The sequence below is a fragment of the Pholcus phalangioides genome, unplaced genomic scaffold (assembly GCF_987345545.1).
Source record: "Pholcus phalangioides strain wild (caught in Gottingen) unplaced genomic scaffold, Ppha-v1.0 ptg000017l_1, whole genome shotgun sequence".
In the NCBI taxonomy this organism is placed as follows: domain Eukaryota; kingdom Metazoa; phylum Arthropoda; class Arachnida; order Araneae; family Pholcidae; genus Pholcus; species Pholcus phalangioides.
This window is the reverse complement of record NW_028301610.1, coordinates 29,664,676-29,691,278: the sequence shown is the minus strand read 5'-3', so window position 1 is coordinate 29,691,278 and position 26,603 is coordinate 29,664,676. Positions and strand designations below refer to the sequence as shown.

The following is a 26,603-nucleotide window of genomic DNA, read 5'->3' as shown; positions in this document are numbered from 1 at the left end:
CTCGGAATGATTAGGATTATTATGTTTATGAGAAACAAAAAAAAGAGGACGAAAATTTTATAGTTATTAATAATCATTAACCTGTTGCGGTGGTAGAGTCATAGCAGCGCTGGCTTCACGAAGCAGAGTCAGCTTCTCACGTTGATCGTATCCATACTTTCTATTCGGAGGTATAATGATCATCATTTCTTTCCGGTTCCGGGAATAATATCGATAAATAACCGCCGACAAGGCTATGAACAGAGCCAGTCCAACACCTGTTGCTGCTCCGAGCACTGATGGAGACACCATCCTGTAAAGTAGTAATTAAAAAACAATTTAATTAACCGCTTATACTTAATTGAGTGGAGTAATAATGACGTTTTGATAGTCATTAAAGCCATTAAGTCAGTCGTTTTTCACGCTTTTGAAAGACCATAATGAGTGCACTATTCATGAGTGATCAATTTGAAGAAGGAAAGCTCCATCGGGTATAGATTAATTAATTAAATGAGTTAAGTAAAAATTGTTTAAGATAATTAACAACTTAATTTAACCACTCAGGTGTGGTGCGGTGCCGTCTTAATGCATGGACTCACCCGGGCACGGCCCGGGGTCCTCAAGATAAGAAATGGGCCTTGCAAAAATAAAATCTCGTTGAAATTTTTGAGTTTTCCAGGCAGGGCCTCAAAAAATAATCACTCTGCCCGGGGGTGCATTATGCTCTTAAGACGGTTCTGGTGTGGTGCTTTCCTTAAAAACTTTCCAAATTTTGCAAAATATTTGAAGATTTATACATATAGGAATTCAGGAAAGTAATTTGGAAGAAAAGATAATATTTTTGATTTTAATTAGAATTTTCCGGGATATATTGGAGATATCTTCAAAATACGGGGCTATTCCATATACAAATACGGGCATGCGTTGATCCAGAGGGGTGCGATGGGGACGATCGCCCCTCCCAAGAGCCAAAAAAAATTAGGGGGGAAATTGATCTGTCCCGTAAAGTACGGGACGTTTCAACGAACCTCATTGTGTCTGTCTCCACTGCATTCGCAGTTGAAGATGTCCGTCTCGCTTCATTCACAGCTGATTATATCAGCCTCCACTAAATTCGAAGCTGAATATGTTTGCCTCAGCTCCATTCATAGCTAAATATCTTCCTAGTCTTTATCCGCAGCTAAAGATGTCTGCTTCTGAATGTAATATAACGAATATTTGAATATTTATTAACAAATTTTTGTCTTTTTATTAATATACAGGGTGTCCTGTAAGTCCTAATTCGGCCTTTATCTCATCAACCTTTCGTCGTAAAGGTATGGTTTTAATTATAAAAACACTGAAGGTCCGCCGGAACTACTAAGGTTTGAGATCGAAAATACAGTGTGTCATAATATAAGAAATCTAAATTTTAGACGGTCCCCCCTGCCCTCTAACTTTCGATTAGAAAGTTTTTGCCTTGTTTCTCCTGAGTCACAACAAAAAATGTTAACGTTTCTAAGTGCAATATTCGCAGATATTCGAAGTTAAAAGTCGGAGAAAAGTTGAGGAAAAAACAGCATAACACTAACGGAAAGAAGCATTGTCCGTTAGTTCATTATGTTCTTTCCAAACATTTCTCCGATTTTTGAATTCAAATATTTCTACGAATATTGCCCTTAGAAACGTGGAATTTTTTTTGGCCTCAGAAGAGACAGCGCATCAACTTTCTAATTGGAAGTTAGAGGACGGGGAGGGGCATATAAAAATTTAGATTTCTTATTTTATGACACTATAGTTTCAATTTCAAAACTAGTAGAGCATAGTTTCCCAACCTTCTTTGTCCCATCGCCCCCTTCTTCAGAAATTTCTTTCTCCCATCGCCCCTAAACTCAATCTAACCCATAGAATCCTATGTAATACCCGTAGCTTCTACCGTCCCCCCCCTGGAATTTTCTATCGCCCCCAAGGGGGCTTTAACGCCCACTTGGGAATCACTGTGGTAGAGGGTAAGGGTGATTCTTTATCACATTTTAAGCATTTTTGAAACTAAAACCATGCCTCTACGACAAACGGTTGATAAGTTAGAGGCCGAATTAGGATTTACAGGATAGCATGTATATCAGGGGTGGAGGGGTGGCCGCGAGGTGATTTTGTGCGGCGAAAAAGTTTTGTTACAAATTTAATTTGTGATCATTATTTGAACTATTTGTTCCAACCGTAGACTTCCCGATGAACAAACATGCAGCATTTTTAGTGCGGGAAATAATTTACCATGTTTCTCACCATACCGCCTTCTCTCGCAAATTTCTCATGAAGTTTGTTATAAGCATTTTTTTTACTATTATTTTTCTCCATCTTGGTTGGCAAGTTGCCAGTTGTATCCAAATGCATATTTGGTGTTTTATTCACGGAGACCAAAATTTTTCGGACTGTGAGCCAACTCGCAATGGCACCTAGAAACTTCAACTGACTAAGCTGCGCAGACTCTGGCCAAAAATGTGTCATATTTGATTTTGGATTGATATTGCGCATAGGCGAAGATAGACTTGAAAGTTTGAGGGGGGGGGGGCGCGCGCGCGCACGATGATGATGATGATGTCAATTCATATATACTCAAATGCATTAGATCAGTCAACTTCACCTTTGACGCCCCCCCCCCGTATCGCCGCCCAAGAAACTTCCACACAGGGACACGATGATTTTTGAAAACAAAGAAGTATTCATATCTGAATTTCGACATGGCAGGTTGGTGACGTTCCTCCTTGCACGAGACCGGCACTTCTTCGAACCGAATCGTCGATATTCTGATTAAATGAAGCTGGCTCACGTACAGTGGTATCGGAGCCGCGGGGTGCTGTGGGTGCTCGAGCACCCACGGTAATTTGTGGCACGGGTCCAAGAAACTCCAGAAATACAAAATTTCCTACATAAAACTCAGGACGAACAACCACAGGTTCGAAACACTTCCGACGCCCCTGCTCACATAAGTGAAAATACAGCGTGTCCCAAAATAAAGAAAAATCTAAATTTTTAAATGGTCCCCTTATCCTTTAACCTCCAGTTAGAAAGTTGTTGCCCTGTATCATCTGAGGCCAAAAGAAAATAATCCCATGTTTTCAAGTGTATATAATATTCGCTAAGATAATTGAATTCAAAAATTGTAGAAAAGTTATGAAACAACAGCAAAAACTAACGGACAATACTCCTTTCCCTCATTTATGCTGTGATTTCCTAACTTATCACCGACTTTTGAATTCGAATATCTCAGCGAATATGGCACTTAAAAACTTGAAAATTCTTTGAATGGCCTGCAAAATAAATAGTAATTAATTTACATGTATAACAGAGGTCTTCAACGTTTGGCTCGTGGGCCACATTTGGCCGACGGTGCTTTTTCGTCGTGGCCCACCGATCGTTTTCGAAGAATGGTTGGACGAAAAACGATTTATATTCTAGAATTAATTAAAGAAACTGATTTTGAAATTAATAAAACAAGTAGTTTCGGAATAGATGTAGGAAATAATTCCAGGACGAATTGATGAAAACTTAAAATTAATGAAAGTAATAATTCCAGCATTGATGAAAATTAAGAAGTACTGAAATATTTTTGAAATTTTTCAAACAAATAATTTCTGAATTATTAAATAAAATACCTTATAAATCAATAAGAGAGAAATAGTTTCGAATTTCTGATAGAAATTATTACACAATGAATAAAAAAATAATTGCGTAATTATTGAAAGAAATAATTTTTCACAATATACAGTATTTAGAAGGAAAATTATATCAGAATTACCGAAATAAATAATAAAACAATCATTTAAAGTGATTTCGGATTAAAATTAATCCCAGAGTTAATTAATTCTATCGTAATTAATAAAAAAAATTCAGAATTAGTGGAAAAAACCATTTAATAGCTAATCGAAAATGATAATTAATAAAAGAAATAATTTCAGAACAAATAAAAGTCTTCAATTATTTTTGTTTCTATTCAACTCGGGGCTCCGTTGACCCCTTCTATTAAGATGACACTAAATTACATGAGTTGGTGGCCCCCGGGCTCCGGGGGAAGTTTCAATATGGCCCGCCGGATCTGAAAGGTTGAAGAGCCTTGATGTATAATTTAATATATGTTTAGTTTATTCAACTTTTTTTTTCCTAGAATTATTGCAAGTTGATTGAATCTATGAAGTTAGATTAATGGTTTGGAAATGTTCCGATAGACGTCGCTACTATCTTGTGTTAAAATTTACTAAATTTCACAATAAAGAATTTGAAAATTATGATTTAAAAAAGAATTAATTGACTATTATTTATTGAAAAATTATGATGTTAGAATTATTATCTTATGTATTGATAATAAATGTTATTTAATAACTTTTTGTTTTATGCTACGTTTCTTATTTATGCCGGACTAAGGTGACCATACGTCCTGTATTTACTAAGAGAGTCCCGGTTTTTTCTGCCTGTCCCGACTTTTTTGCAAAAAAATGTCCCGGTTTTCCACGTATTTTCAACGAAGCCACCTTTTCATTCTTCCAGTGCCGTCTAAACGCATGGGCCCACCCGGGCCTCACAAAAATGAGAAACGGTTCAAATTTTCAAGAATTTGCCAGGTAGGGCCTCGGAAAAATCACTTGGCCCGGGGGCCCATGATGCTCTTAAGACAGCTTTTATTCTTCAAATCAAAGATTATTTAATATATCTTCCCAATTCAGAAATTACATTCCGATAATTACGACTACAAATACGAATATTTATTTCACATATTCGTCATGTTTTTTTTAATTCACTGCAATTTGAAGTGGCGCTTTATTTTCTTGGATTGTTGAATTTTCTGTGATCTTAGGACGAGTTGGCAACTTTGCTTATTTTGACGATCATTAGCAATGTTCCAATTGACTGTATTTCAAAGCCCAATTTCACATATTTTTCTCGAGCAAATATGGTCAGCTTATGCCAGGCGTCGAAAAGCTATAAATTGATGGTTTCAAAATCATCCGACAGATGTCGCAACTATATTTGTTTTCCTTTGTTTTCAATCAGGTCTTTCAAGTTTCACGTCGGCCTCGATGGGGAGGGGGGTTTCGGGTTTGCTGACTTCTGATGACAAGGGGGTGGAAGGGGGTTTCAATGAGATGCGTACGTCATCAATCACCCTTTATAAAAATGTGAAATATTCTTAATGACTCGGTGCAGGGACCCCCCTTACCAGTGCGAAATGAATAGCAGGGGGGGGGGGGCCCGATTTTTTCTTCTGTGAGAGAGGGAAATCGAAAATTCAGAATTCCAGAAATGATGAAAAAAAATCCAGAATCACAGAATTTATGAAAATTCAGAACCCCGGCTGTCGGGTTGGTTTCCGACTATTGATTGGCTTCAATCACAAGCACTGCCACTTTTTTGATATTTGATTTAATCATGATTTTTAACAATAAACATTAAAATATTAACACGTCCTCCTCGCTTACAGCGAGCCTTTCAAATTAGCTCCTGAGTCCACAGGAGCCACTCTCTCTCCAGAAACACCAAGCTTCTTTTCTCTTCTCCCTCGAGGGCCTTTCTCCCCTCACCCACGCTTTCTAATCCCATTATGCCTTTTCCCGATGCGGAAAACCTTACACTGGCATTGATGAAAATTTAGAATCCCAGAATTGATGAAAATTTAGAATCCCAGAATTGATGAAAATTTTGAATCCCAGAATTGATGAAAATTTTCAGAACTGATGAAAATTTTGAATCCCAGAATTGATGAAAATTTTGAATCCCAGAATTGATGAAAATTTTGAATCCCAGAATTGATGAAAATTTTGAATCTCAGAATTGATGAAAATTTTGAATCCCAGAATTGATGAAAATTTTCAGAACTGATGAAAATTTTGAATCCCAGAATTGATGAAAATTTTGAATCCCAGAATTGATGAAAATTTTGAATCTCAGAATTGATGAAAATTTTGAATCCCAGAATTGATGAAAATTTTCAGAACTGATGAAAATTTTGAATCCCAGAATTGATGAAAATTTTCAGAACTGATGAAAATTTTGAATACCAGAATTGATGAAAATTTTCAGAACTGATGAAAATTTTGAATCCCAGAATTGATGAAAATTTTGAATACCAGAATTGATGAAAATTTTCAATCCCAGAATTGATGAAAATTTTCAATCCCAGAATTGATGAAAATTTTCAGAATCAATAAAAGTTTAAAATAAATGAAAGAACTAGTTTCAGAATTGATGAAAATTCAAAATTTATGAAAGAAATGATTGCTGCTCTAAATGCAGGGCCTCCCACAGCGCGGGGCTCAGTACGACCTCACCTGTCGCACACCCCTATGGGCGGCTCTAACTCGGTGTTCCAAAAACGACAAAAACCTTTCGCTAGTTTGTGGGCCCCTGAACTAACATTCTTCCTATTGATAAGTTCTCTATAGAGCAACTTTAGTGATATGATCCGCGGATCCATCAAGCGATCTGGAAATGTGTCGCGGGCAACTGGAACTGTGCCGCGCGTCACTCAAGTGATTCGCAATTATGACGCGGATCACTTAAGTTACCTGGGAATGTGCGTGTTTAACTTGAGTGACGTAGAACTGCACTGAGGGCCGCTTAAGTGCTCTAAAACTGTGCCACGTGCCACTCTAGGGATCTCTAAATGTGCCATGGACCGCTTAAGTGTTCTGGAACTGCGTCGCGGGTCACTTAAGTGATCTGTGAATGAGCAACTTGGTTCATTTTTGCAAAATTATATTTGAGGTTGCGGGCCACATCAGATAACCCCGAGGGCCACATTTGGTCCACAGGCCATGGGTTTAACGTATAGGGTTTAGAAAGTGGGTCGCAATGATTTGCTTAAAAACAAATTTTGAGTTCTTAGCCTTGAAATACCATTGAAATTAACAGAAATTGATTATAACAACATACAAAGGTATTTTCTTAAAAAATTTAATTATTTTTTTAAATACTTTCTACATTAAAAAAATTAATTTTAGTCTGAGAGGTGTTACACCAGCTCCCCACGCCCCCCTCCCGCGTACGCCTCTGATCCAACCAATATGCGTTAGGAGGTAGGGGGGCAGAGCTGACGGAATTTTGCTTACAAGGGGAAGGGGGGTGTCAGAGTTTTGCTCACGGCGGGAGGAGGGGGTCAAAAATAACTAAAAATTTGCTGACGTAGTACTTGAACGGCCTCATAACGGTATTCGTTAAAACGGGAATCTACTGTTTAAGTAGGGTGACCATACGTCCCGTATTTCCCGGGACACTCCGGGTTCTTTTTGTTTTCATGGCCGTCCCGACTTTTTCACAAAAGTGTCCCGGTTTTCCCGTTTTGTTTGTACGAAGCCTTCTTGAGTTTTTAGTCTTTATTGAAGTGAAAGATTGAAATTACTTTTCAACTCATATACTATTATATTATGATAAATTACAGCTATAAATAAGAATACTTATATCCCGCATTTGTCATGGTGAACGTTCCATTTCGTGAAATTCATTTTAATCCACTGCAATCTGCAGTAATGCTTTTTCTCCCGCCATTGCGATTTTTCCGTTATTTGAGCAATAGTTGGCAATTTTTTTTACTTTTGGCCCCATTTTTGGCATTAATTGCCGTTGTCCCGTATTTTCTCGTATTTGGAATCTCAATTTCCCGTATTTTTCTCTAGGAAATATGGTCAGCTTAAGTAATCAATATGAGTGATCGTTTGGAGGTTGCGCCATCTATTGAAAAACTTTCGCAAAACAAGCTATAGCAACTCCTATCCGTATACCAGTGATTCTCGAACTTATGTCACTCCCGCGGCTTCTTTGCCCAATTCATGGTTTGTCTGAGATTCCCCAGAATAGTTTGGTGGATATTTTCTCACATAAAAGCCATTTCAAAGCATAAACAGGCGCACGGTTTGCGAAATTGTTTTGATTTCATCCTACTGTATATATTAAATTCAATCAATGTTATAAACACAAATTTTGTGTTCTATCGGTAATTATTGATTGTCTGAAATTTTATTATCTTTGCTGATTCAAATCAATGAAGTTTGGAGAAATATCTGCTGCCATCTATCGACAACAATTGACATGAAGTTTAGTTTCAGTATTATACCGACAGATGGCGGCATGAAAACACTCCCTTTCGTTTCGAATTAAAGTGTAAAAGTGAAAAATGTGCGGCAATAAGTAACATATTTCAGGAAACTAAATATAAGGTAATATGATGGAAATTTGAAGGAAAAAATCTATCCTTTGAAATGCATTTTAAAGTAAAATAATATGATTTTTGTACGCAAAATAAAGAGGAAATGCGTAAATGAATACATTTTCAGGAATGAAAATCATGTGCCAAAATGATCCCATATAGGAAAAAATATGATTTGAATATGGGTGACTATATAGTTGGGAAATTTTTACGTGCTGACAATCAAAAATTGTTCTGTTCTTTCCGTTGACAATTAATGTTTGACATCAATTTGACTAATTTATTAGACAGTACTGTATTTGAGTCGAAGATATCTCAATTTAGCTCATATAAGTTTGTTTCCACGAAATGTTACGGAATGGATGAACGGAAATCGTGCATGAACGCCAGGAGCTCTGCCACCGGACTTATCCCGTTGACGAGAACTCTTCCAGCCCAGCTTCGTGGCAGAGTCTGGAACAAAGTGAGTGCACCTAACAGTCTGAGTGTGTAGCTAGTGTTGAGTTTGATATTTCAGTGCTGCCATCTATGCTTCAAATTGTGAGTGAAGTGTAATGATTGAATATTTGTAACGTTGTAGGCCTGTTGCTCTCAGGGGTGAGACTTTTTAACTGGGAGATCGGCTCGCATTCACACCTTGAAGTTGGGAACCACAGAAAACCAACTTCAGCCAACTTCAACCCGGATCCTTGCGATGCGAGTCCGTCACTATGACCACTCGACTACCACACGGAAATCGTGCAGTGCAAGTGCCATACGTAATTAAAGAATTTGATTTCGGCATGAATTATTTGTCAAAAATTCAAATTGGATATTGTCAAAAAATATGAAAACATGTAAGTATTTAGTGGTTATCTGATGATTGTTTACTTTATGGGTGAAATATTTTTAATGATTAAAACCTCACCAGGATGGACCTAACAAAGCAAAATTACGTAGTAAAATGAAATCAAAACAGAACAAAACTTTACAGAAGAGTCAGTGTCGGAAAGCCAACATTGCATAGTTATACAGCTAACATTACACAGATATGAGAATCGAAAAAAAATCTCTGGGACGTTAGAAATCAATGAATCAGATGTCAGAAAGCAAACTTTACAAATACAAATTCTGAAGCTACAACATCGAAATTGTTCAACAAAGGTGGTTACGAAAATAGTACATTAGATGCAAATAGAATTAAATACGTAGATCATGGGTTTTTAATTGCTTTTCCGTGGAACCCTGAAGTTCCGTGCTAGCTTTTTTGGGGTTCTGCATGATAAAACGCCACAAAACCCTTAAAAATCCCGGAAAACGGAGAGCTTTCAAAGAAGAAAACTTTCTTGTTACTGATACTCGCAAAGCCTTTCTGTATTTTAAATTTTAACGTGATATAGTAATGTTTAAAAGAAATTCACACCACCCTAGGATGACTAAACAAGTTGGAAACAGTGACATTACATTCTTTCACGTCGAATTTTTGAACCAGACGTTCCATAAGTTCAGGAATGCAATTTTCCGTTTCGTCATGAAATTAGAAGACATAAAAAAACGATGTTTTTTTTTTACATTTTTTATCTACTAGAAGTGAGGATTCTTGAATTGCAGAATTTACGAGTACTTTACGGGACACGAGTCCCTCCCAGGCACAGCATGGAAACCTATATGCAATGTAATTGTAAACTCTAATTTGTATAATTTTATCGTAATTCACTGGGGACAAATAATATATGGTATGTTATCGTCCTTGTTCAGCCGGTGTCCACAAAACAGGGGTTTTAATATAAATGTATCACAGGAAGTAAACGGCACAAGCAAATGTGCCAGAAACCAAACAATCTAAGTAAATGTAAAGTAAAATTTGTGTGGATATGTTAGAAAGCAAACTTTATGTGGATATGTCAGGGAGCAAACTTTGCACAGGATATGTCAGAAAAGTACACTTTAGGCAGATGCGTCAGAAAATAAATTTTACGTAGATGTATCAGAAACTTTATGCAGGTGTCAAAAAGCGAACAATACTACTCACGGATGTCAGAAAGCGAACAATACTACTCACGGATGTCAGAAAGCGAACAATACTACTCACGGATGTCAGAAAGCAAAAACACAACACACAGATGTCGGAAAACAAACAACACACCTATGCCAGAAAACAAACAACTCGATGTCGTACAACAAATTATCCATCTACCAGAAAGAAAATATTACAAACGAGTATTACGGAATAAAACAAACAATATACGAGCCTCATAAAGAGAGAAAACCCAAGTGTCGGAAACCAAACTTCACCCAGATGTCACGAAACAATTAGTATTTCGGGTTTGGGTAAACAAATATCACATGGGTTTAAGAAGAGAAACATTACCTATTTACATGCCCAAAAAGAAACAAATCAGATACATTGATTTGATTTATTCAAAAGCATTTTGTAAATGCAAAGTAGTCTTATCGAAAACCCCTCTTACTTGAAATGCACGCTTTTCATTTGTTCATCAATAAACTAAATTTTATGCGCATGCATCGAAATAATTCTATTTTAAGCTGAACTTTTTATACGACGAGAGATAAACTTTGTGTCACATTTAGAAAGTCGGTCGGCCACATAAAGATACATATATACACATACATATTACTTTGTAAAGCATGGGAGTTTTATATTGTGTGTTTAGTGTAGTGCTCGCCGTATAAAATGAAAGAAGAATCAGGTCGAAGATAATAATGGTGACCGAGAAATAGCCATTACTAAAAAAAACCGTTTTTATAGCTTCTTACGATCGATACGTATCTTTGTCCAACACTCTATTGAGGCAGAAGGAGTGGCATAAAATTATGGAAACATCATGAACAATGCCGGTGTAGTCCCAAAAATTCTTGCTTGAATGATGACGTAGTGCATCAGTTGATTAACAAAAATTAATTTTGCGTTATATAAGGATTCTTCTGAATATCTGATATCGATATCCTTATTTCTTGTATATTTCAAAAATATACGAACACGACGTTTCATGGAGATTTTGTAGGGCACTTGGAGAGCAGCTGGAGAAAAATACATTGGTAATCAACTAAGCAATGTGTCCAGAAGGTTTTTTTAACCCTTGAAGCAGTTTTTAAAACTTCCTTGATCCGCAATATAATTGTCACGGTAGAAATCCTATGGAAAATGCTATCTATTTCAAGCAGAATATCTTTTGCGATCTTGGCAGCTGATAAGTGCTTTCCCTTCAACACCGAGAATAATAATAAAATGAGTAAGAGAGAAATACGTTATCTTTTTCTGTTATTTATACTATACTACTTTACCAAACACCAGCTCTGGCCATATCGCTATATTGCAGTTTACTGCCATTAAATGAGTAGGTTGGAAACGAAGGCACCATCTATCGGTGTGCGCCTGAAGCTCGTAAGGAAAATATCTTATCTATATTCTCCCCTGGAACCCTGACGGCAACTTTCCCGGTGGTAGACGAGCACCTTACCACCACGGCCTTCGGACTTTATTTATACTATACGTATATTCCTATACTAATTCGAAGGGAAAGGAAAAAAATACCGTCTCCCCCCCCCCCTTATTAAACTTTGAATAAAAGCTTACTTCGCCAATTGTCAATTGATCTGACAGGTTGTGGGGGATGGAAAACATGTTTATTCGTAAAAAAAACAACTACAATGCAGTATCTAGACTTGTCTTTTAAGAAATAAGAGTTTGAAGGACGCGAGATATTTCGTTATTGCCGAAATAAAAAGCATCAAGTTAGGCGATACCTATTATGCAGGAGATATCTCGTCATTGCCGCTGTAAGGATATATGGAATCCAAGTCCAGAAAGTTCACTAGTTACAGTATCTGTCACTCATTATCTAAAATTGTTGTATTGATTATAATTCACTTATAAAAGAATATGACAATTATATGTGAATATATTTGAAGTTATAGTCGTAATTATCGCAATGTATTATTTATAAGTAATAAAAATCATTTTCTCATTCATGATTTCAGTAAAGTTTACAGATTCACATTAGCTTCATTGAAAATACGGAACAATTTAATGAAACCGTCGTGATATCCAAACATACCCAAGAATGTCCCGTAAATGAAAAGGCCCATTAATGTAAATTTTCTTGTTGTAAATGTTCTTTTCAAACTTTTCTCCGATTTTTGAGTTCAAATATCTCTGCGAATATTGCTCTTAGAAAGTGAAAAGACCCAGAGCAACAACTTTCCAATTTGGTTTTTGAGCCCTGGGTGTCCGTATATAAAAAATTATTTTTTTATTTCAATAACACCTTGTAATATGAATGACGTATCTAAGGTCCACAAGTTATTCAAATACTTTTTTTTCAATTGGAAGTATGTCTCTAGGATCAACGGTTCGCTAGTAATTTGCTGCAAGGGGAAATTATGGAATCACCCTGTATATTCTAAGTCCAAGTCTAAGCATTTATTAAAGCTTTAGAATTCTATCAGGATTTAAATTTGCATTCTAATGTCTCAAAATTAATTGAATTACATTTAGACATGACGTCAAGTTATGCAAAAATAATTGCTATAGTAGAACGCTTGCTATAATACACGTCTAAGACAAAAATAAACCCCCCCGTATAACGAAATATGTCATATTTACTCATGTGGCATGAACGAGGAATCACAAAGTTTAATTATATTTGGTCCGCTTTCACGAAACGCGCGCGGGATTAAATTTGTGGCGATTCTGCCAATGGGAAAATCTCATTATGTAAGTGTTTGAGCACATCATACTGTTCGTTGTGAAAGCCCCACTAATAAGTTAGAGGGTATGCAAACCACTTAACGTAGCGAGGGACTGAGAGAATTTTCGAAGATATCACCCATACGTTCACGTTTCGCCGTGGTAACGGACGAGCCGAGCTGACAGACCTAATGACATTGGCCTACACTACTTCCAGTATTTTACCAGCGCTGACGTTCGGATAGACGTTAAATGCTATTAACTTACTTGGAAGCGAGAGAGAGAGAGGGCTCTTCTCGGTCTATATACATACATATCTATCTCTGTTGTTAAATACCACTTCTGGATGAAGCATCTACTGCTGTTCGGATTTAATGGTTTGGATCCAGCAAGCGCTATTGATAGAAAACGGAACCAGCGTCTGTGTTGATTTTCATGGGGAAACATTTAGTTTTCCTGAATGGGAAAAGTTACAAGTTTTGAGGCGACTACACGTGATCGAAAACACGAGCGATTACAGCCGACATTGAGTTGTACGACTAGCGGATGCCGAGTTGAATCTCAATACGCTACTCACAAACAAATTGTTCAAAGGTGTCATCCTCAAAAAATTATGAAAAAATTTAAATACACTCATCTCACCCAGAAACACATAAATACAAAAAATTGGCGGCGGAATGTAATTATTAAAGCCCGGTGGCATCGCAGCTGGGGGGGGGGGGAGTTATTGTGGGTGCTCGAACACCCACGGAAATGTGTAGAATTGGTCCAAGCACCCCCAGAAATGAAACTTTTGATTCAGAAATCAAACTTTTCTACATGAAACACAAGACGGGCACCCACAAACTGAAATGGCGATTCAGACATACGATAACAATCTAAAATCACATTAGAACACAGGAGCGCAAACGCCACCCGCAGCCGCTATAGAAAGCGTCACACACTTTTAGAGCAATCCCGAACTCAGCAAGCATGTGAAGTCTTAATTCTGACAACATAAATAGGTTAGGGGCCGCACATACACTCAGAACACGCATTCCGGCAGGTAACGGTTCGTTTGAAATTCCGCAAGGACAGCATGCTTGCTACTGCTACTTAACCGTACATGCACCTCACACACACACTCCTCTGCGGAATTTCGAACGAATCGGTACATGCCGGAATGCGTGTGATCCTAACGTATTCTATAAATCATTGTCTGCAGTCTCTGGGCCTTCAAACCACAAACAATGAAATATCATTGGATTTGTCGGAACAAAATTTCTGACAGATACTTATTTTATTCATTTTGGTTTCGAGTTATTGCAAAAGACTTCGCCATAATAAACATTTTTGTTTATTTTGTCAGCCACCTTTTAGGCATTTTACCTATTGTAGACTTTGAGCGCTTGTGTTTTTGAGAAATTTTTTTAATTGCTTGAAATAAGAAACAATTTAATACCTCTTTGACATCTTGATTAGAATCAAGGTTCAGACGCTGCAACGACGCGACGCGAAGTTAACTTAATACGCCAATCACGTAGTTTTTTCAACCCTCTCGTGCGAAATGTATAACAAAGACAGTTTTAAGTTCTTATCACGCAAGTAATACAAGACTATGAGCTATTCAACCATACTGTAACCTTGGAATTATTGTTCATAGCCGCCAAGTTATACGCTTTCCAAGGCTTCATACCTTTCTATGATCACCTTCAAAATAACATCTATTCGTAAGACGTCGAAAGAAAGGATAAAACTAGAATCAAATGTACAATGGATGGTAATTTAGGTTGAATATCCAACTCGCGGATACTTTTATTTCATTCGCGTAATGATCAATGGTGGTATTTATTGACGTAACATTACGGGAAGCTCTCTCATAAAAGCAACGATTTCGTAAATGTCGATTCCTTTGGAAAATAAAAAAATAAGCGTAATTCTTACCAGAACTTTCTTCGAACTGAGAATTGTTCCTTCTCACGCGATTGTTGTAACAAGGAAAATGAATGTGTTCATTGAAAAAAAATAAATAAATCAAAGAAAACTGACAAGAGCGAACACATCTGTGAATCCGTGGCCATTAATTTCTCTACTCTTGTAGCACAACTACGTACTTACCATGAATAAAATTTTATTCAGAATTACAGGAAAATGTCTTTTCCTAGATTAATTGAGCACGTTGAGACAAGTCTAGGAAATATAATCGTAATGTCGAGAGACATTTAGAGTGAACTTATTTATGTCTCGTAACTGGGTATTGGAATTCGAGTTGGTTCTTGTTACGAAAATACACGGGTCATTAACTAAAAGTAATTCGTAAAGAAGCTTTCTTTTACAGCTACTGATCGATATAGCATCGACAATGCTGGGAAGATAATTACTAGCTTATTATATTGATCATTAGTAAAATTATTATTTTAGTCCCTAATGTTATAAATTGTCTTTAAAGGGTTGAAAGATGAGATATTAATTTCAGTGGCGTAGCCAGGTTTTGGTCCGTGCGGGAGCGAAATTGTGAAAGGCGCCGTTTTTTTTTGTTCGTGCTTAAGGCGCAAACTTAAAATTATGCATTAGTGGGAAGAAATTTGAATTTCCCAATTTAAAAAAATCAAATTTAATTTGTTTTCAGTTGATGTTATTTTTCAAATTAAATTAATTAATGTATTTTAATTATTTACTTAATTTTAAACCCCATTTTATGTTTTGTGTACTTTTACAAATGCAAACACCAAAAACAACTGGGAAGTCACCCTAAAAGGTACAGAGAAATCATCATGCTTCCATTAAATCGCTTTTATCATGTTACACTCTTATCGTAAGCACGTGTATCATATGTACACTACTTCTACTCAATCGTGTGCATGTACTTCCAAGACATTTCTCTTATGGAATTTCTAACAAATTAATGCATGCCGGAAAGTTCTTTCTTATATTATGCGTGACCATAACGTATATATGGTGTCATAGTTATACATGGTTTCAGTTCGAGAAGTTTTGGCATCTGTTTTCCATATTAGAAGTAAAACTGGCAGATGCCTGGAGTTTCGTGTTGTGCGAATACCATGGTGAAAGCCTGCCTGCTCTCTGCTGGAAGGCTTTTCAAACGAAAGATCGGTTAGCATTTCGTACCTAGAAATTGAAAAGATTCTCTCCAGTCAACCGCCACTGTGCCACTAGTGGGGTTCAAACCGGGATGAAATTCCATCATGATGTCCACACGATCGCAGTGGTTATCACATACTACTAGATTGCCGACGCAAAAGCAGAGGGTGGCCTGAATCCAAAAAGGTTTAGGAACCACTGCTTCAAACCAATTAGTGTGCGCCAGAAATTGTCGTATGTGTCCGTAATCTATTTAAGTATCTCTGAGGCGTGTTTGTAATGCCACTGCCCATCTTCCGAATCGAAGTGAAAGTGGCAGGTGTATGAATCGATTGAAATATTTTTTATGTTTTATTATCTACCAGCTTCCTTTGGAGATACTATTTAAAGGGGAGTTCTGCTCGAAGTTGAAAAACTTGAAAAGGCATAATGTGCATAGTATATGTATATTTATTTCTAGTGAAATAAATTCATGCGATGTGTTTTATAACAAATCAGAGAAGAATGGAAATATGAAGTTATCAGTGATGAATGGTATAGACGAGCGCAGGGGTTCTCAAACTTTTTCCATCCGCGGTGCCCCGTTACTTTAATCAATGCTCGTCCGCGGCTCCCCCAAATTATCTCTTTGAAAAACCTTCGGGATGATCCGCGAATCCCAGAACCAATAAGTTCTTTTATTTTGACCAGAGGGCCTTCGGGTAAGTGCTGGCAAACCTCACAACGCCACTGTTCATATTAGAAAGTATCGTAAGCCCTCGGATAAGTGCCAATTGAAAAACAATAGATAATTTTTTAGGGGTAGACTCAACGTTTCGTGGACACTTTTTGTTTTTCTGAAATAGAGTATATGTGTGTATCTTCAAAGTTACTTTCAAACTTTCCTCGTAATACATGGACAATTCCAGGCCCGGTCCAGGCGCCTCAAGTGCAAAAGAGACTTCATGAAAATGAGATCCAGTTAAAATTTCCGAGAGTGAATGAATAGTTCAGGCAGGCATTTCTGAACAGGTAGAGGGCCTTAGAAAAGTCTCTTTGATGCTCGTAAGACGGCCCTGTGTAGACCACCAATGTGATGTTATGGGAATATAAAGAAACAAATAACGCACGGAATTCTGCTTTAAAAAGTGATGAGTATATATAAAATGCATTTATATTATTTTATTTCGGAAATATTCAACGGATTCTCAAAGTGTGTGCTCGTGGCTCATCGCCACCCTTTTTTGAGGGACGTCTCAACGCGTTGGTGTATTGATGCGTGCTCATTCAGTTCTTTGTAGTGGGTTTTTTACATTAGGCCAGGGGGTTCTCAAACTGTGCACCGTGACACGCTGGTGCGCCTCCAATCTTCGTCAGGGGCATCACGGAGCGGTGACCCTGACAAAGGTTTTTCAAAAATATTTTTTGTTAAACAGCTCTAGGGAGCAGACGGAGCTTGCGGATAAGCATGGAATAGGGGAAAGGGGCCTTCGGGTGGAAAAAGTTCGAGAACCCCCTGCGTCAGGCTATTCTGGGCAGTCACGGATAAATGATGGATTAATTGGAGGGGAGATATACGTGTCATGAGTTAACAAACACACCGGCCCCATAACTTTTTCCAGGGAATAATTTCTCCGATTCGGCACACTGCTGTATATGCATAATGATGAAACAAACAGTGATTCATAGAAAAGAGAAACTACACCATGAAAAAAATACAATGTTTCTGAAAAAGTCACTTTTTAATATAAAATTATGCACTATCACCGTATAATATAGTACAATATACTATCGTACAGATATAGAAAACTATAATTTCCTCTTTCATTCTCTACATATCAAAGCGCTATTGACCCAAGATTATAGGTTTTTTATTTACCCACCTTTAAGAAAAACTCTTCCAGAACCTCCTTTTGTGCCCCAAAATCTTGGGTTTTTTAGGGCTCAAAAGCTCATAGCTGTTTTCCACCTTTTCCCAGTCTTTGACACTACCCTATACACAAGCTAGTAGCTCTCACCTGCAGATAACGTGGCATTTCTAGGCGCAATGAATCTAGCCAAGTCCCCCATACATAAAGTGGTATTTATAGGAGTTCAAGCTATACCTAAGGCGCCCAAATAAAAGGCGATACTTCTTGGAGCTTGAATCCTAGCCATTATTTCATAGGTTCAGTGGTCTGTCCACAATCAAAAGGCGCCTTAGTCAATGCCCTTGGTGGCCCTTCAGAACAGAATGAGCATTTCGTGAACGCCATATCCTCATACCTATGAAAGGTATTTCTAGGAGCTCTACAGAGAACGACCAATAGCAAGAGAAAAAGGTTAGAGCTAGAAGCGGGCAAGAGATTCTGCCCTTTACTTAATAAAGGTGGGGGAACAGAGGCTGATCTGAACATGCTTCCAGATGAAGAGCTTGAGAGCAATTGTCAAAAATGATAATGAAAAAACCACCACTTTCTTCTTCTCCTTCTCTTAAGGATTAGTACAAACCCAATAACTGTGAATCAAAGTCATTCAGAAAAATAGGTGCCAATCATGGGCGGAGATACGGGGGGGACGTGGGAGGTGGAGTCGACTGATCTAATGTATATATGAATTGACATCATCATCGTGCCCCCCCCCCCAGCAATAATGACCGCACCCCCCTAGACTTCCAAGTCTATCGCCGCCTATGGCGCCAATGTAGGCAAAATTTCGGTTGGGGGGAGCAATCTCTCCCTCTGCTCCCCCCTGGCTACGCCACTGATTAATATAACACAGCGCTATTTATTTGTCCCCAGTCATTAAAATAAAATTATACAGGTGTTATACAATTAAATTACAAATTTAAAGAGAGAAAAAAATGTGATATTTGAATGAATAATGAAACTATAAGGGTTGTAATTAGGGCTAGATTTTAGTGACATGAAAACCGACAGAATATGATCTATAAAAAATGCATTTATGCTGTGAAAAACTTAAAAATATGCCGTAAAAACCTGAAAATAAGTCTTTATAAATAGGTTGACCATATTTCCTCGAGGGAAGTACGGGAAATTACGGAAAATTGATCGTCAATCATTGTCAAAAATGATGAAAAAGGTGCACAAATAAAATTGCTAATTTTTTCTAATATCTCCAAAAAATCGACAATCATTGCCGAAAACAATACCAAAAGCAAATGAAATTGCTAATTTTTGCTAAAATCATCGCCGAAAAATAGCAAAATATGGGAAATGAGGTAGGAAAAAAAGAGAGCTTGCGGAAAAGAAACCCTCTTCATTACACTGCTAAAATATGAAAACAATGCTATGTGAAAATATGCCTTAAATTCTGACAATCATGGAAAATACCTTAAAACAATTAAAATCATGAAAAAATGCTGTAAAATTAATAAAAAACATTAAAAATTCTCTATCCCGTAAAAATATCGAAATATGCAAAATAATAAAAAAAAGTGCTGTCATAGAAATCCTTGTATCAGTTATTATGCCCTTATTAACCAAGAATGTTGCTTTTATTACACGGGTGGTTGTATCCTATATGTATGCTAGTAGATGTATCCTATAGGAATGTAAATTTTATGGTTTGTTTTAAAATTCGAGTGAAATAACATGATAAGAGCGGAATTGTTCTGTGATAGAAGCTCCAAAATATATAAATTGGGGGAAGAGATTAAAATTTTTATACGGTAAATAATCAAACATTTTCAATAATTAAAATTTGAGAAATTTTTTTATTACACCAAATAAACTGATTCCTTAAAAACTGTAAGAAAATTCACCGAGATATTAGTAATTAAAATTTCTGATTTTTGTCACTTTTTACGTGATAAAATGACCGAAAAAATTAATAATTTCAATTATTGATCTCTCAGCAAATTTTCAGTCAATGGTGACGAAGGAAATTTATTTCGGTATAATAGAGAAGGACGAAAATATGTCATTAATGAAAAATTTGGATTTTTATGTTTTTATTAATGGCGACAACAACATACAAACATAAACACAATCACATACAATATAAAACACAAATAAGAAAGAAAGACAATAATAGACAGCAAAGTAGTGCATACACTATGCAGCTCTTAGGGACCTATTCGTCCGTCCTAGTGAATAAGAAAATTTCTATATGCAAGAAACAACTGCACGCTCTGTGAATATATTTCAGATTTTTTAGAAGTTAGTTCAGGGGTTCTTAACTTGAGCTATGCCCCCCCCCCCCCTGATTCGCAGGGACTTCCGAGAATCTAGTTACAGCCAAGGAATGTTTTTGCTATGGGTCATGACAAAACTTAATTGACAGGGCTTTCGAGATGGGTCGTACAAAACCACTTACACCCAGGAGTTCTTGACCTATCGGTCACGACCCAAACTTGATTCACAGAAGAGTGCGAGATGGGTCGTACAAATCCACATACAGCCAGGATTTCTAGAGCTATGAGTCACAACCTAAACTTGCTTCGCAAGGGCTTCCGAGATGGTTCGTACGAATCCACTTACAGCCAGGATATTTCTAGAGCTATGGGTCAAGACCCAAGTTTTTTCGCAAGGGCTTACGAGATGGGCCGTACAAATCCATTTGCAACCAGGATTTCTAGACCGTTCGAATCTACTGAATGAATGAACGACAGAACTTTGCCACTGGATACATCCCGTTGCCGAGATCTCTTCTAGCCCAGCTTCGTGGCAGAGTCTGGAACAACGTTCGAATCTACTGCGAATTAAGTTTTGTCGGGGCCCAAACTTGATTCGCAGGGGCTTCCTAGACGAGTCGTACGAATCCACTCACAGTTCTGTTCTAAAACTTCACTTATTGCGTCAATGGTTTCACCAATTTCGAAGAACAAGCAGTCACATGGGCTGCAAGGCCGATGTTGTTGATTTTGAGCGCGGTTGTGAAAAAGGTTAAAATCCCTCGAATAAGTTCAATTTTTTTTTTCGGTGTTATATTTATATTTTTAATGAATGTTTCAAAATTTGATATAGAATTTACAAATATAAAAATTTCTTCTTTGAGATGTTTATTTATTGTTACGTCTGGTAATTTTTCCGAACTTGGTGCACAAACGGTTGGTCTCAGATAATTAATACTTTTTTGTATGAGAGAGATGTATTTATTTGTGTTTCGCATTGAATAAAAGAATTTGTATCTATTTGAGGTGCTATCGTTGATATTTATGAGAAATAAATTATGAGATATTTTGCCATGAAAATTATAATTTTACACACACACACTTTAAAAAATATGTACTGAATCACGCATACATATTATTATACATATTTTATATATATTCATTTAATACGCTTCTCTCATATTTTAGCTGCCTATGGCGCTGGTATTGACGTGTTTCATTACATTACTTAATTACTTACTTAATTACAAAACATTACTTAACTGTGCAATACAACCTTTCGGTATGTTTCACTTGCATATATATATACACACACACACACACACATACATATATGGGTTGGAGCAGGCTGCAATAAGATGATGAACTTGGTCACGTATAACGGACGATACCTTTCATCAGAAAATCGTTTACAGGAGTTGGAAGAAGAACTGGAAAAAGAATAATTTTTTTGTGGGATATTTTAGGCATATATAAAGTAAGAAGAAAAGGAGAGGAGTAAATCGATCTTGTCAGTGGACATGTATTTTACTACAGAAGAACAGATTATGGAAGAACTAGTGGAGTAGGATTCCTCATTCGTAAAAAGTGGAAAAATCTCATCGTTCAGTCAGATAGTATATCTCATAGAGTTCAAAGTTGGTTATGAAAATATCAAGAAGATACCGGGTGTAGATTAATCAAGTCTATGCACCAACAACAAGCTATTCCGAGGAAGAAGTAGAAGACTTTTATGAAGAATTAGACAAGATGAGTAGTAGAGGAAACCATCATATCAAATAGAAATGGGTGACTACAATGCTAGAACTGGAGAGAAGAAATATTGAAAGCTCAGTCGGAAGTCATGGTTACGTTGTACGAAACGACAGAGGAAACAGACTCGTCGAATTTGCAGAGAGTGAACAATTATGCATCATGAATTCGTTCTTTAAGAAGAAACCTCAAAGAAACTGGACGTGGGGAAGACCAACTGGAACAACAAGCGAGATCGACTACATCCTATATCTAATAAGAAGCATATGATCCTAGACTGCAGTGTTCTCAACAAATTCAATACAGGAAGCAATCAATGACTGGTGAGACTTATAATAATGCTTAATACTAGAATGGAAAGAAGCAATACTTATCAAAAATACAAAAACTATCATTGATATGGCAAATCTCCAAGAACATTGATATAAATTCCAGTTAGAGATGAAGAACCGATTTGATTTGTTATATGATACTACTGAAGATGCACAAGATGTCATCACGATGAACAGAAATTCAACCACTACCCTAAAAGAAATCGCTGGAGAAAAACAAATCAAACCGTTGAAGAAAATAACAGGAAACAAAGAAACTGATGAAAGACCGGAGAGAATTTCAGATTAAGAAAAATGACCCTAAATCCAAAGTTGAATATGCAGAACTTTGTAAGACGGTACGAAAGCGGATTACAGAAGATTTCAGGAAGTTCAATTGCGATATTGTAAAAAAAGCACTGAGAGATAATAGAAGCTTAAAATCAGCAAAAAGAAAACGGTGTGTTGGAAGAAAGTACTAAAAAGGGAAGCACCACAAAAATTGAAATGAAGTTATTTGTATTGTTGAAAAATTTGAAAAAATTGATACTCTGTACAAACACGAAGAAAGGGATCGGGGCAGAGGAAAGGGAGCAGAAGGGAAAGAAAATGACGCAGATTTTGTACAAGTAGCACCAGTGCTGAAAGAAGACTCCACAAGTCTATAAGATGTAGGAAAAAAAAGGGAAATGCCAATGCCCAGGCGAAGATGGAAGAGACATTGTCAAAGAAGCAGGAAAAGAATTTGCCAATATGCTAGCTGCTTTGTTCACAAATTGTCTCACAAAATCGGATGTGCCTGAAGATTGGAATAACGCAATGATGGTTCTTCTTTACAAAAACGGTGAAAAAGAGGATATCAAGAATTATCGACCAATCAGTATTTTATCAGTAATTTATAAAATCTTCACCAAAGTGCTGACATATAGGCTTGAATCACATTGGACAAAGCCCAACCAAAAGAACAAGCAGGTTTTCGAAATGGATTAAGTGCAATGGATCACATCCAAACAATCAGGGAAATCATAGAGAGACACAAGGAATACGATTAAAAATTGTGTATGGCCTTCATTGATTTTGAGAAAGCGTTTGACTCTATCTTCACATCTGCTGTTGTTAAAGCTACAGATGTAATTGGGGTAAAAAAGACATACCAATATCATTAAGAAAATATAAGACAAAGCAACTGCAACCATTCGCTTGGATAAAGAAAAAGCAAAGACTAAACTTGGGAAAGATGTCCGACAGGGTGATACTATCTTACCAAAACTCTTTTCCGCTATTTTAGAAGAAGTATTCAGAAAACTGAATTGGGATGGAAAAGGAATTGAAATAAATGGAGAATTTCTCAACCACTTACGTTTTGCCGACAACATTGTCATCATCAGCAATAATCCAGACGAACTAGAAGGAATGATACAAGAACTGGCGAAGGCAAGTATACAGGCGAATTTGAAAATGAATCCGCAGAAGACTAAAGTTATGTTCAACTCTTTTTCTTTGAAAAAGAATATCTTGCTCAACAAAGAGATAGAATTAGAAAGCTATCCATACCCCTGGGACAAGAAACTACCATGAACAACGGAATTATTAATGAAGTAAACAGAAGAATCAGGATCGGATGTAGCACTTTTGGCAAAAACTGTATAATTCTGAAGAGCCACGTGCTATTATGCGTGAAAAGAAAGTTAAATGGTTAATTTCACCACCGTGTGCTACCAGCACTGACTTATGGAGCTGAAACATGGACACTCACAAGCAAGACGATACAAAGGCTGCAGACAACACAAAGGGTCATGTAAAGATGTATGTTAGGCATCACAAGGAGATACAGAAAGCGAATCACTTGAATAAGAAGCCACGCAACGGTGAACGATACCATGGAAAGAATTAAACGTTTAAAATGGAAATGGGCTGGACATATATTGCAAGAAGACAGGACAGCAGATGAAATACAAGAATTCTGGATTGGTACCCCCGTGGTGTTAAACGTCCAAGAAGGAGTCCCCACGCAAGATGGATTGACGAGATCAGAAAATTTTCTGGGGTCAGCTGGATGGCTAAAGAATAAGACGGAGTAAAATGGAGAAAACTGGAAATTCATCCAGCAGTGGATTGAAAATGGTTGATATATATATATATATATAATTTTGATCAAGTATTAAATTCCTGATTTAAGTAAGTTTGCATTATTAAATGCTATTTTAACGATTATTCAACCTTTAGTTTTTAGTTTAACCCTTTAAGCTGTTTTTAAAGTTTTCCTGGTCCGCATTATAACTACCACATTGGGAATAAAAACGTGTTAAGAACCCGAGATATTTCTTGGTGACCGAAATAAAGCAGATCAAGTTTGACGAGATATCTCGGGATTGCCTCTGTAAGGGTTAACCTAATAATAATTCCTGGAAGATTCAAACACTACAGAAAAATTCATAATTTGTCATATTCAACTTCAATTTTAAAATAAACCGTAGAATTTATATTCCTTCCGAACAATTTTGGTGGAACACCCTGTATACTAACCACAAAAATACAATGAGCACGGCTTATTTATCGTTTCTCATTTGGTAACACCACCATTATTCCATCGAAATTACGTCATACTCGGTGAGTTTAGTAATCAGATCATACCCGATGTTCGGTTAACCGACAGGCAACGAGCTCTACTCACACTGGATGCCAGAAAATTTACACACCTCGTTAAACACACCACCCGGTAATGTTCAAGTGTTCTGCACCACGCACGATGGATCATAATACTTCATGTTGTTCACATCGAGTGATAATCACTCATGAGTAAGTCAGAATGAGGGATATTTTCGTCGATTAATCTAATCACTTAATTATTTCCTACTTATTTAATTTCCGTGTTTTTTGTACTCCGCCGTATCTTAATGTAATGATGCCATGGTGATGAACACTTGCAGCACAGTTAATACAAATATCGATCCAAACATGGCTACCATTATGTATCGGGTAAAGCAATTGTTTGACACCTACCATTGCCGCTACTCCGGATTAATGAAATTAAGTGCTTCATTTTTTTTTAACCTTTCGATAGCGGCGAATTAATAATTCCTTAATTAAATTAGTTTCATTGTGTATCGTTTCAAATTCCAGAGTGTGGTATGCGGTTCTAATTAAAGCATCCCTCTGGCCAAATTACAGGGCAAAACAGAGCACCAATTTTGAGTAGTATGCATTTCAGGCACGGAAATTCAATTTTAGTAGTACAGTTTAGTTCAAAAATTGGCCGACAGGGGCACATATGACGCTACACACGCAAATTTATAGCGTATAACGATAAAACAATTAAAATATTCCTGACGTCTTGAAAAATCTTTTTGACAAAAATGTCATCGGGAAAATGGTTGTGTAATCCTATCGATAGCCGTTTTGGTTTGCGATTATTGGAACATTATAAATTTTGTGTGGAAAATTTTGAATTGTTTCAAATTATTTTTACCTATGCATAAATTTTTTTATTCACACAGATAAAAGACATTAAACCTTTATTGCGCAAATAGTCGAAGATGCATTTTAAACTACGTGTAAGAGAGGAAATATTTCCTTTTTTTTCATCAGCAGTTTAGCATTTATTTATTTTTCTTTTGTGAAAGATAGATGGCGTTCAAACTAAACTCACACGTCACACGGACCGAATAAAATCGGGAGGGAAGAGGGGGTTACACAGTATATATACGGGGTGATTATAAAAAAACTATCCCGACATATGGGCCCCTAACTATCATACCATTCACATAAACTGAATGAAATTTTGGCATAAGGTATTTTGAGGTATGCGCTCAAGAATGATATGGAAAACAACAGTGTCACTCTAACAGTTACGGTTACAGTGAGAAAATTTCGAAAATATCAAATGGCAACACCAAGTTTTTTGTATTGGAATGCGATCTCCATACTGAAAAACACTAAATAGCGTTGGAATGGCACCTGTAGCACGAAAATCCCGGAGCTAGGCAAGGAAAAAGTAAAAAAGACTTTCCCGCGCACCAGAGCATTAATGTTCGTTTCATTCGGCTGAGATCCCAGCCTGATTAGTCCTCCACAAGGTCATGTGGAAAATTTGTGAAACACAATAAAATGCTTTATTTTATGCTGCTTCTCTGTCCTTATTGGTTGTCCTCACTTTTACCCTATCTACCGCCGGTGATTTTCATGCTACAGTTGCCGTTCGAACGCTATTTAGGGTTTTTCACAATGGAGATCGCATTCCAATACAAAAAACTTGGTGTTGCCATTTGATATTTTCAAAATTTTCCCACTGTAACCGTAACTGTTAGAGTGACACTGTTGTTTTCCATATCATTCTTGAGCGCATACATCAAAATACCTTATGCCAAAATTTCATTCAGTTTCTGTGAATGGTATGATAGTTAGGGGCCCATATGTCGGGATAGTTTTTTTATAATCACCCTGTATATATATACACACACACAAGCATACTTGTCAGGGAACGAAGATAATGAGGAAAAAAACTGGAATATATAAAGTATA

At 36.9% G+C, this 26,603-nt stretch overlaps 1 protein-coding gene across 1 annotated transcript in view; it reads right to left on the bottom strand.

The window, feature by feature from the left end:
* LOC149072875 (synaptotagmin-1-like) overlaps positions 1-26,603 on the bottom strand; it is a 170,810-nt gene that overhangs the window by 59,162 nt on the left and 85,045 nt on the right. The window contains exon 3 of the mRNA XM_089246322.1: positions 82-292. Coding sequence (XP_089102448.1) covers positions 82-291 — 210 coding nt within the window. The 5' untranslated portion in view covers position 292. The remainder of the gene's footprint in view (positions 1-81; positions 293-26,603) is intronic.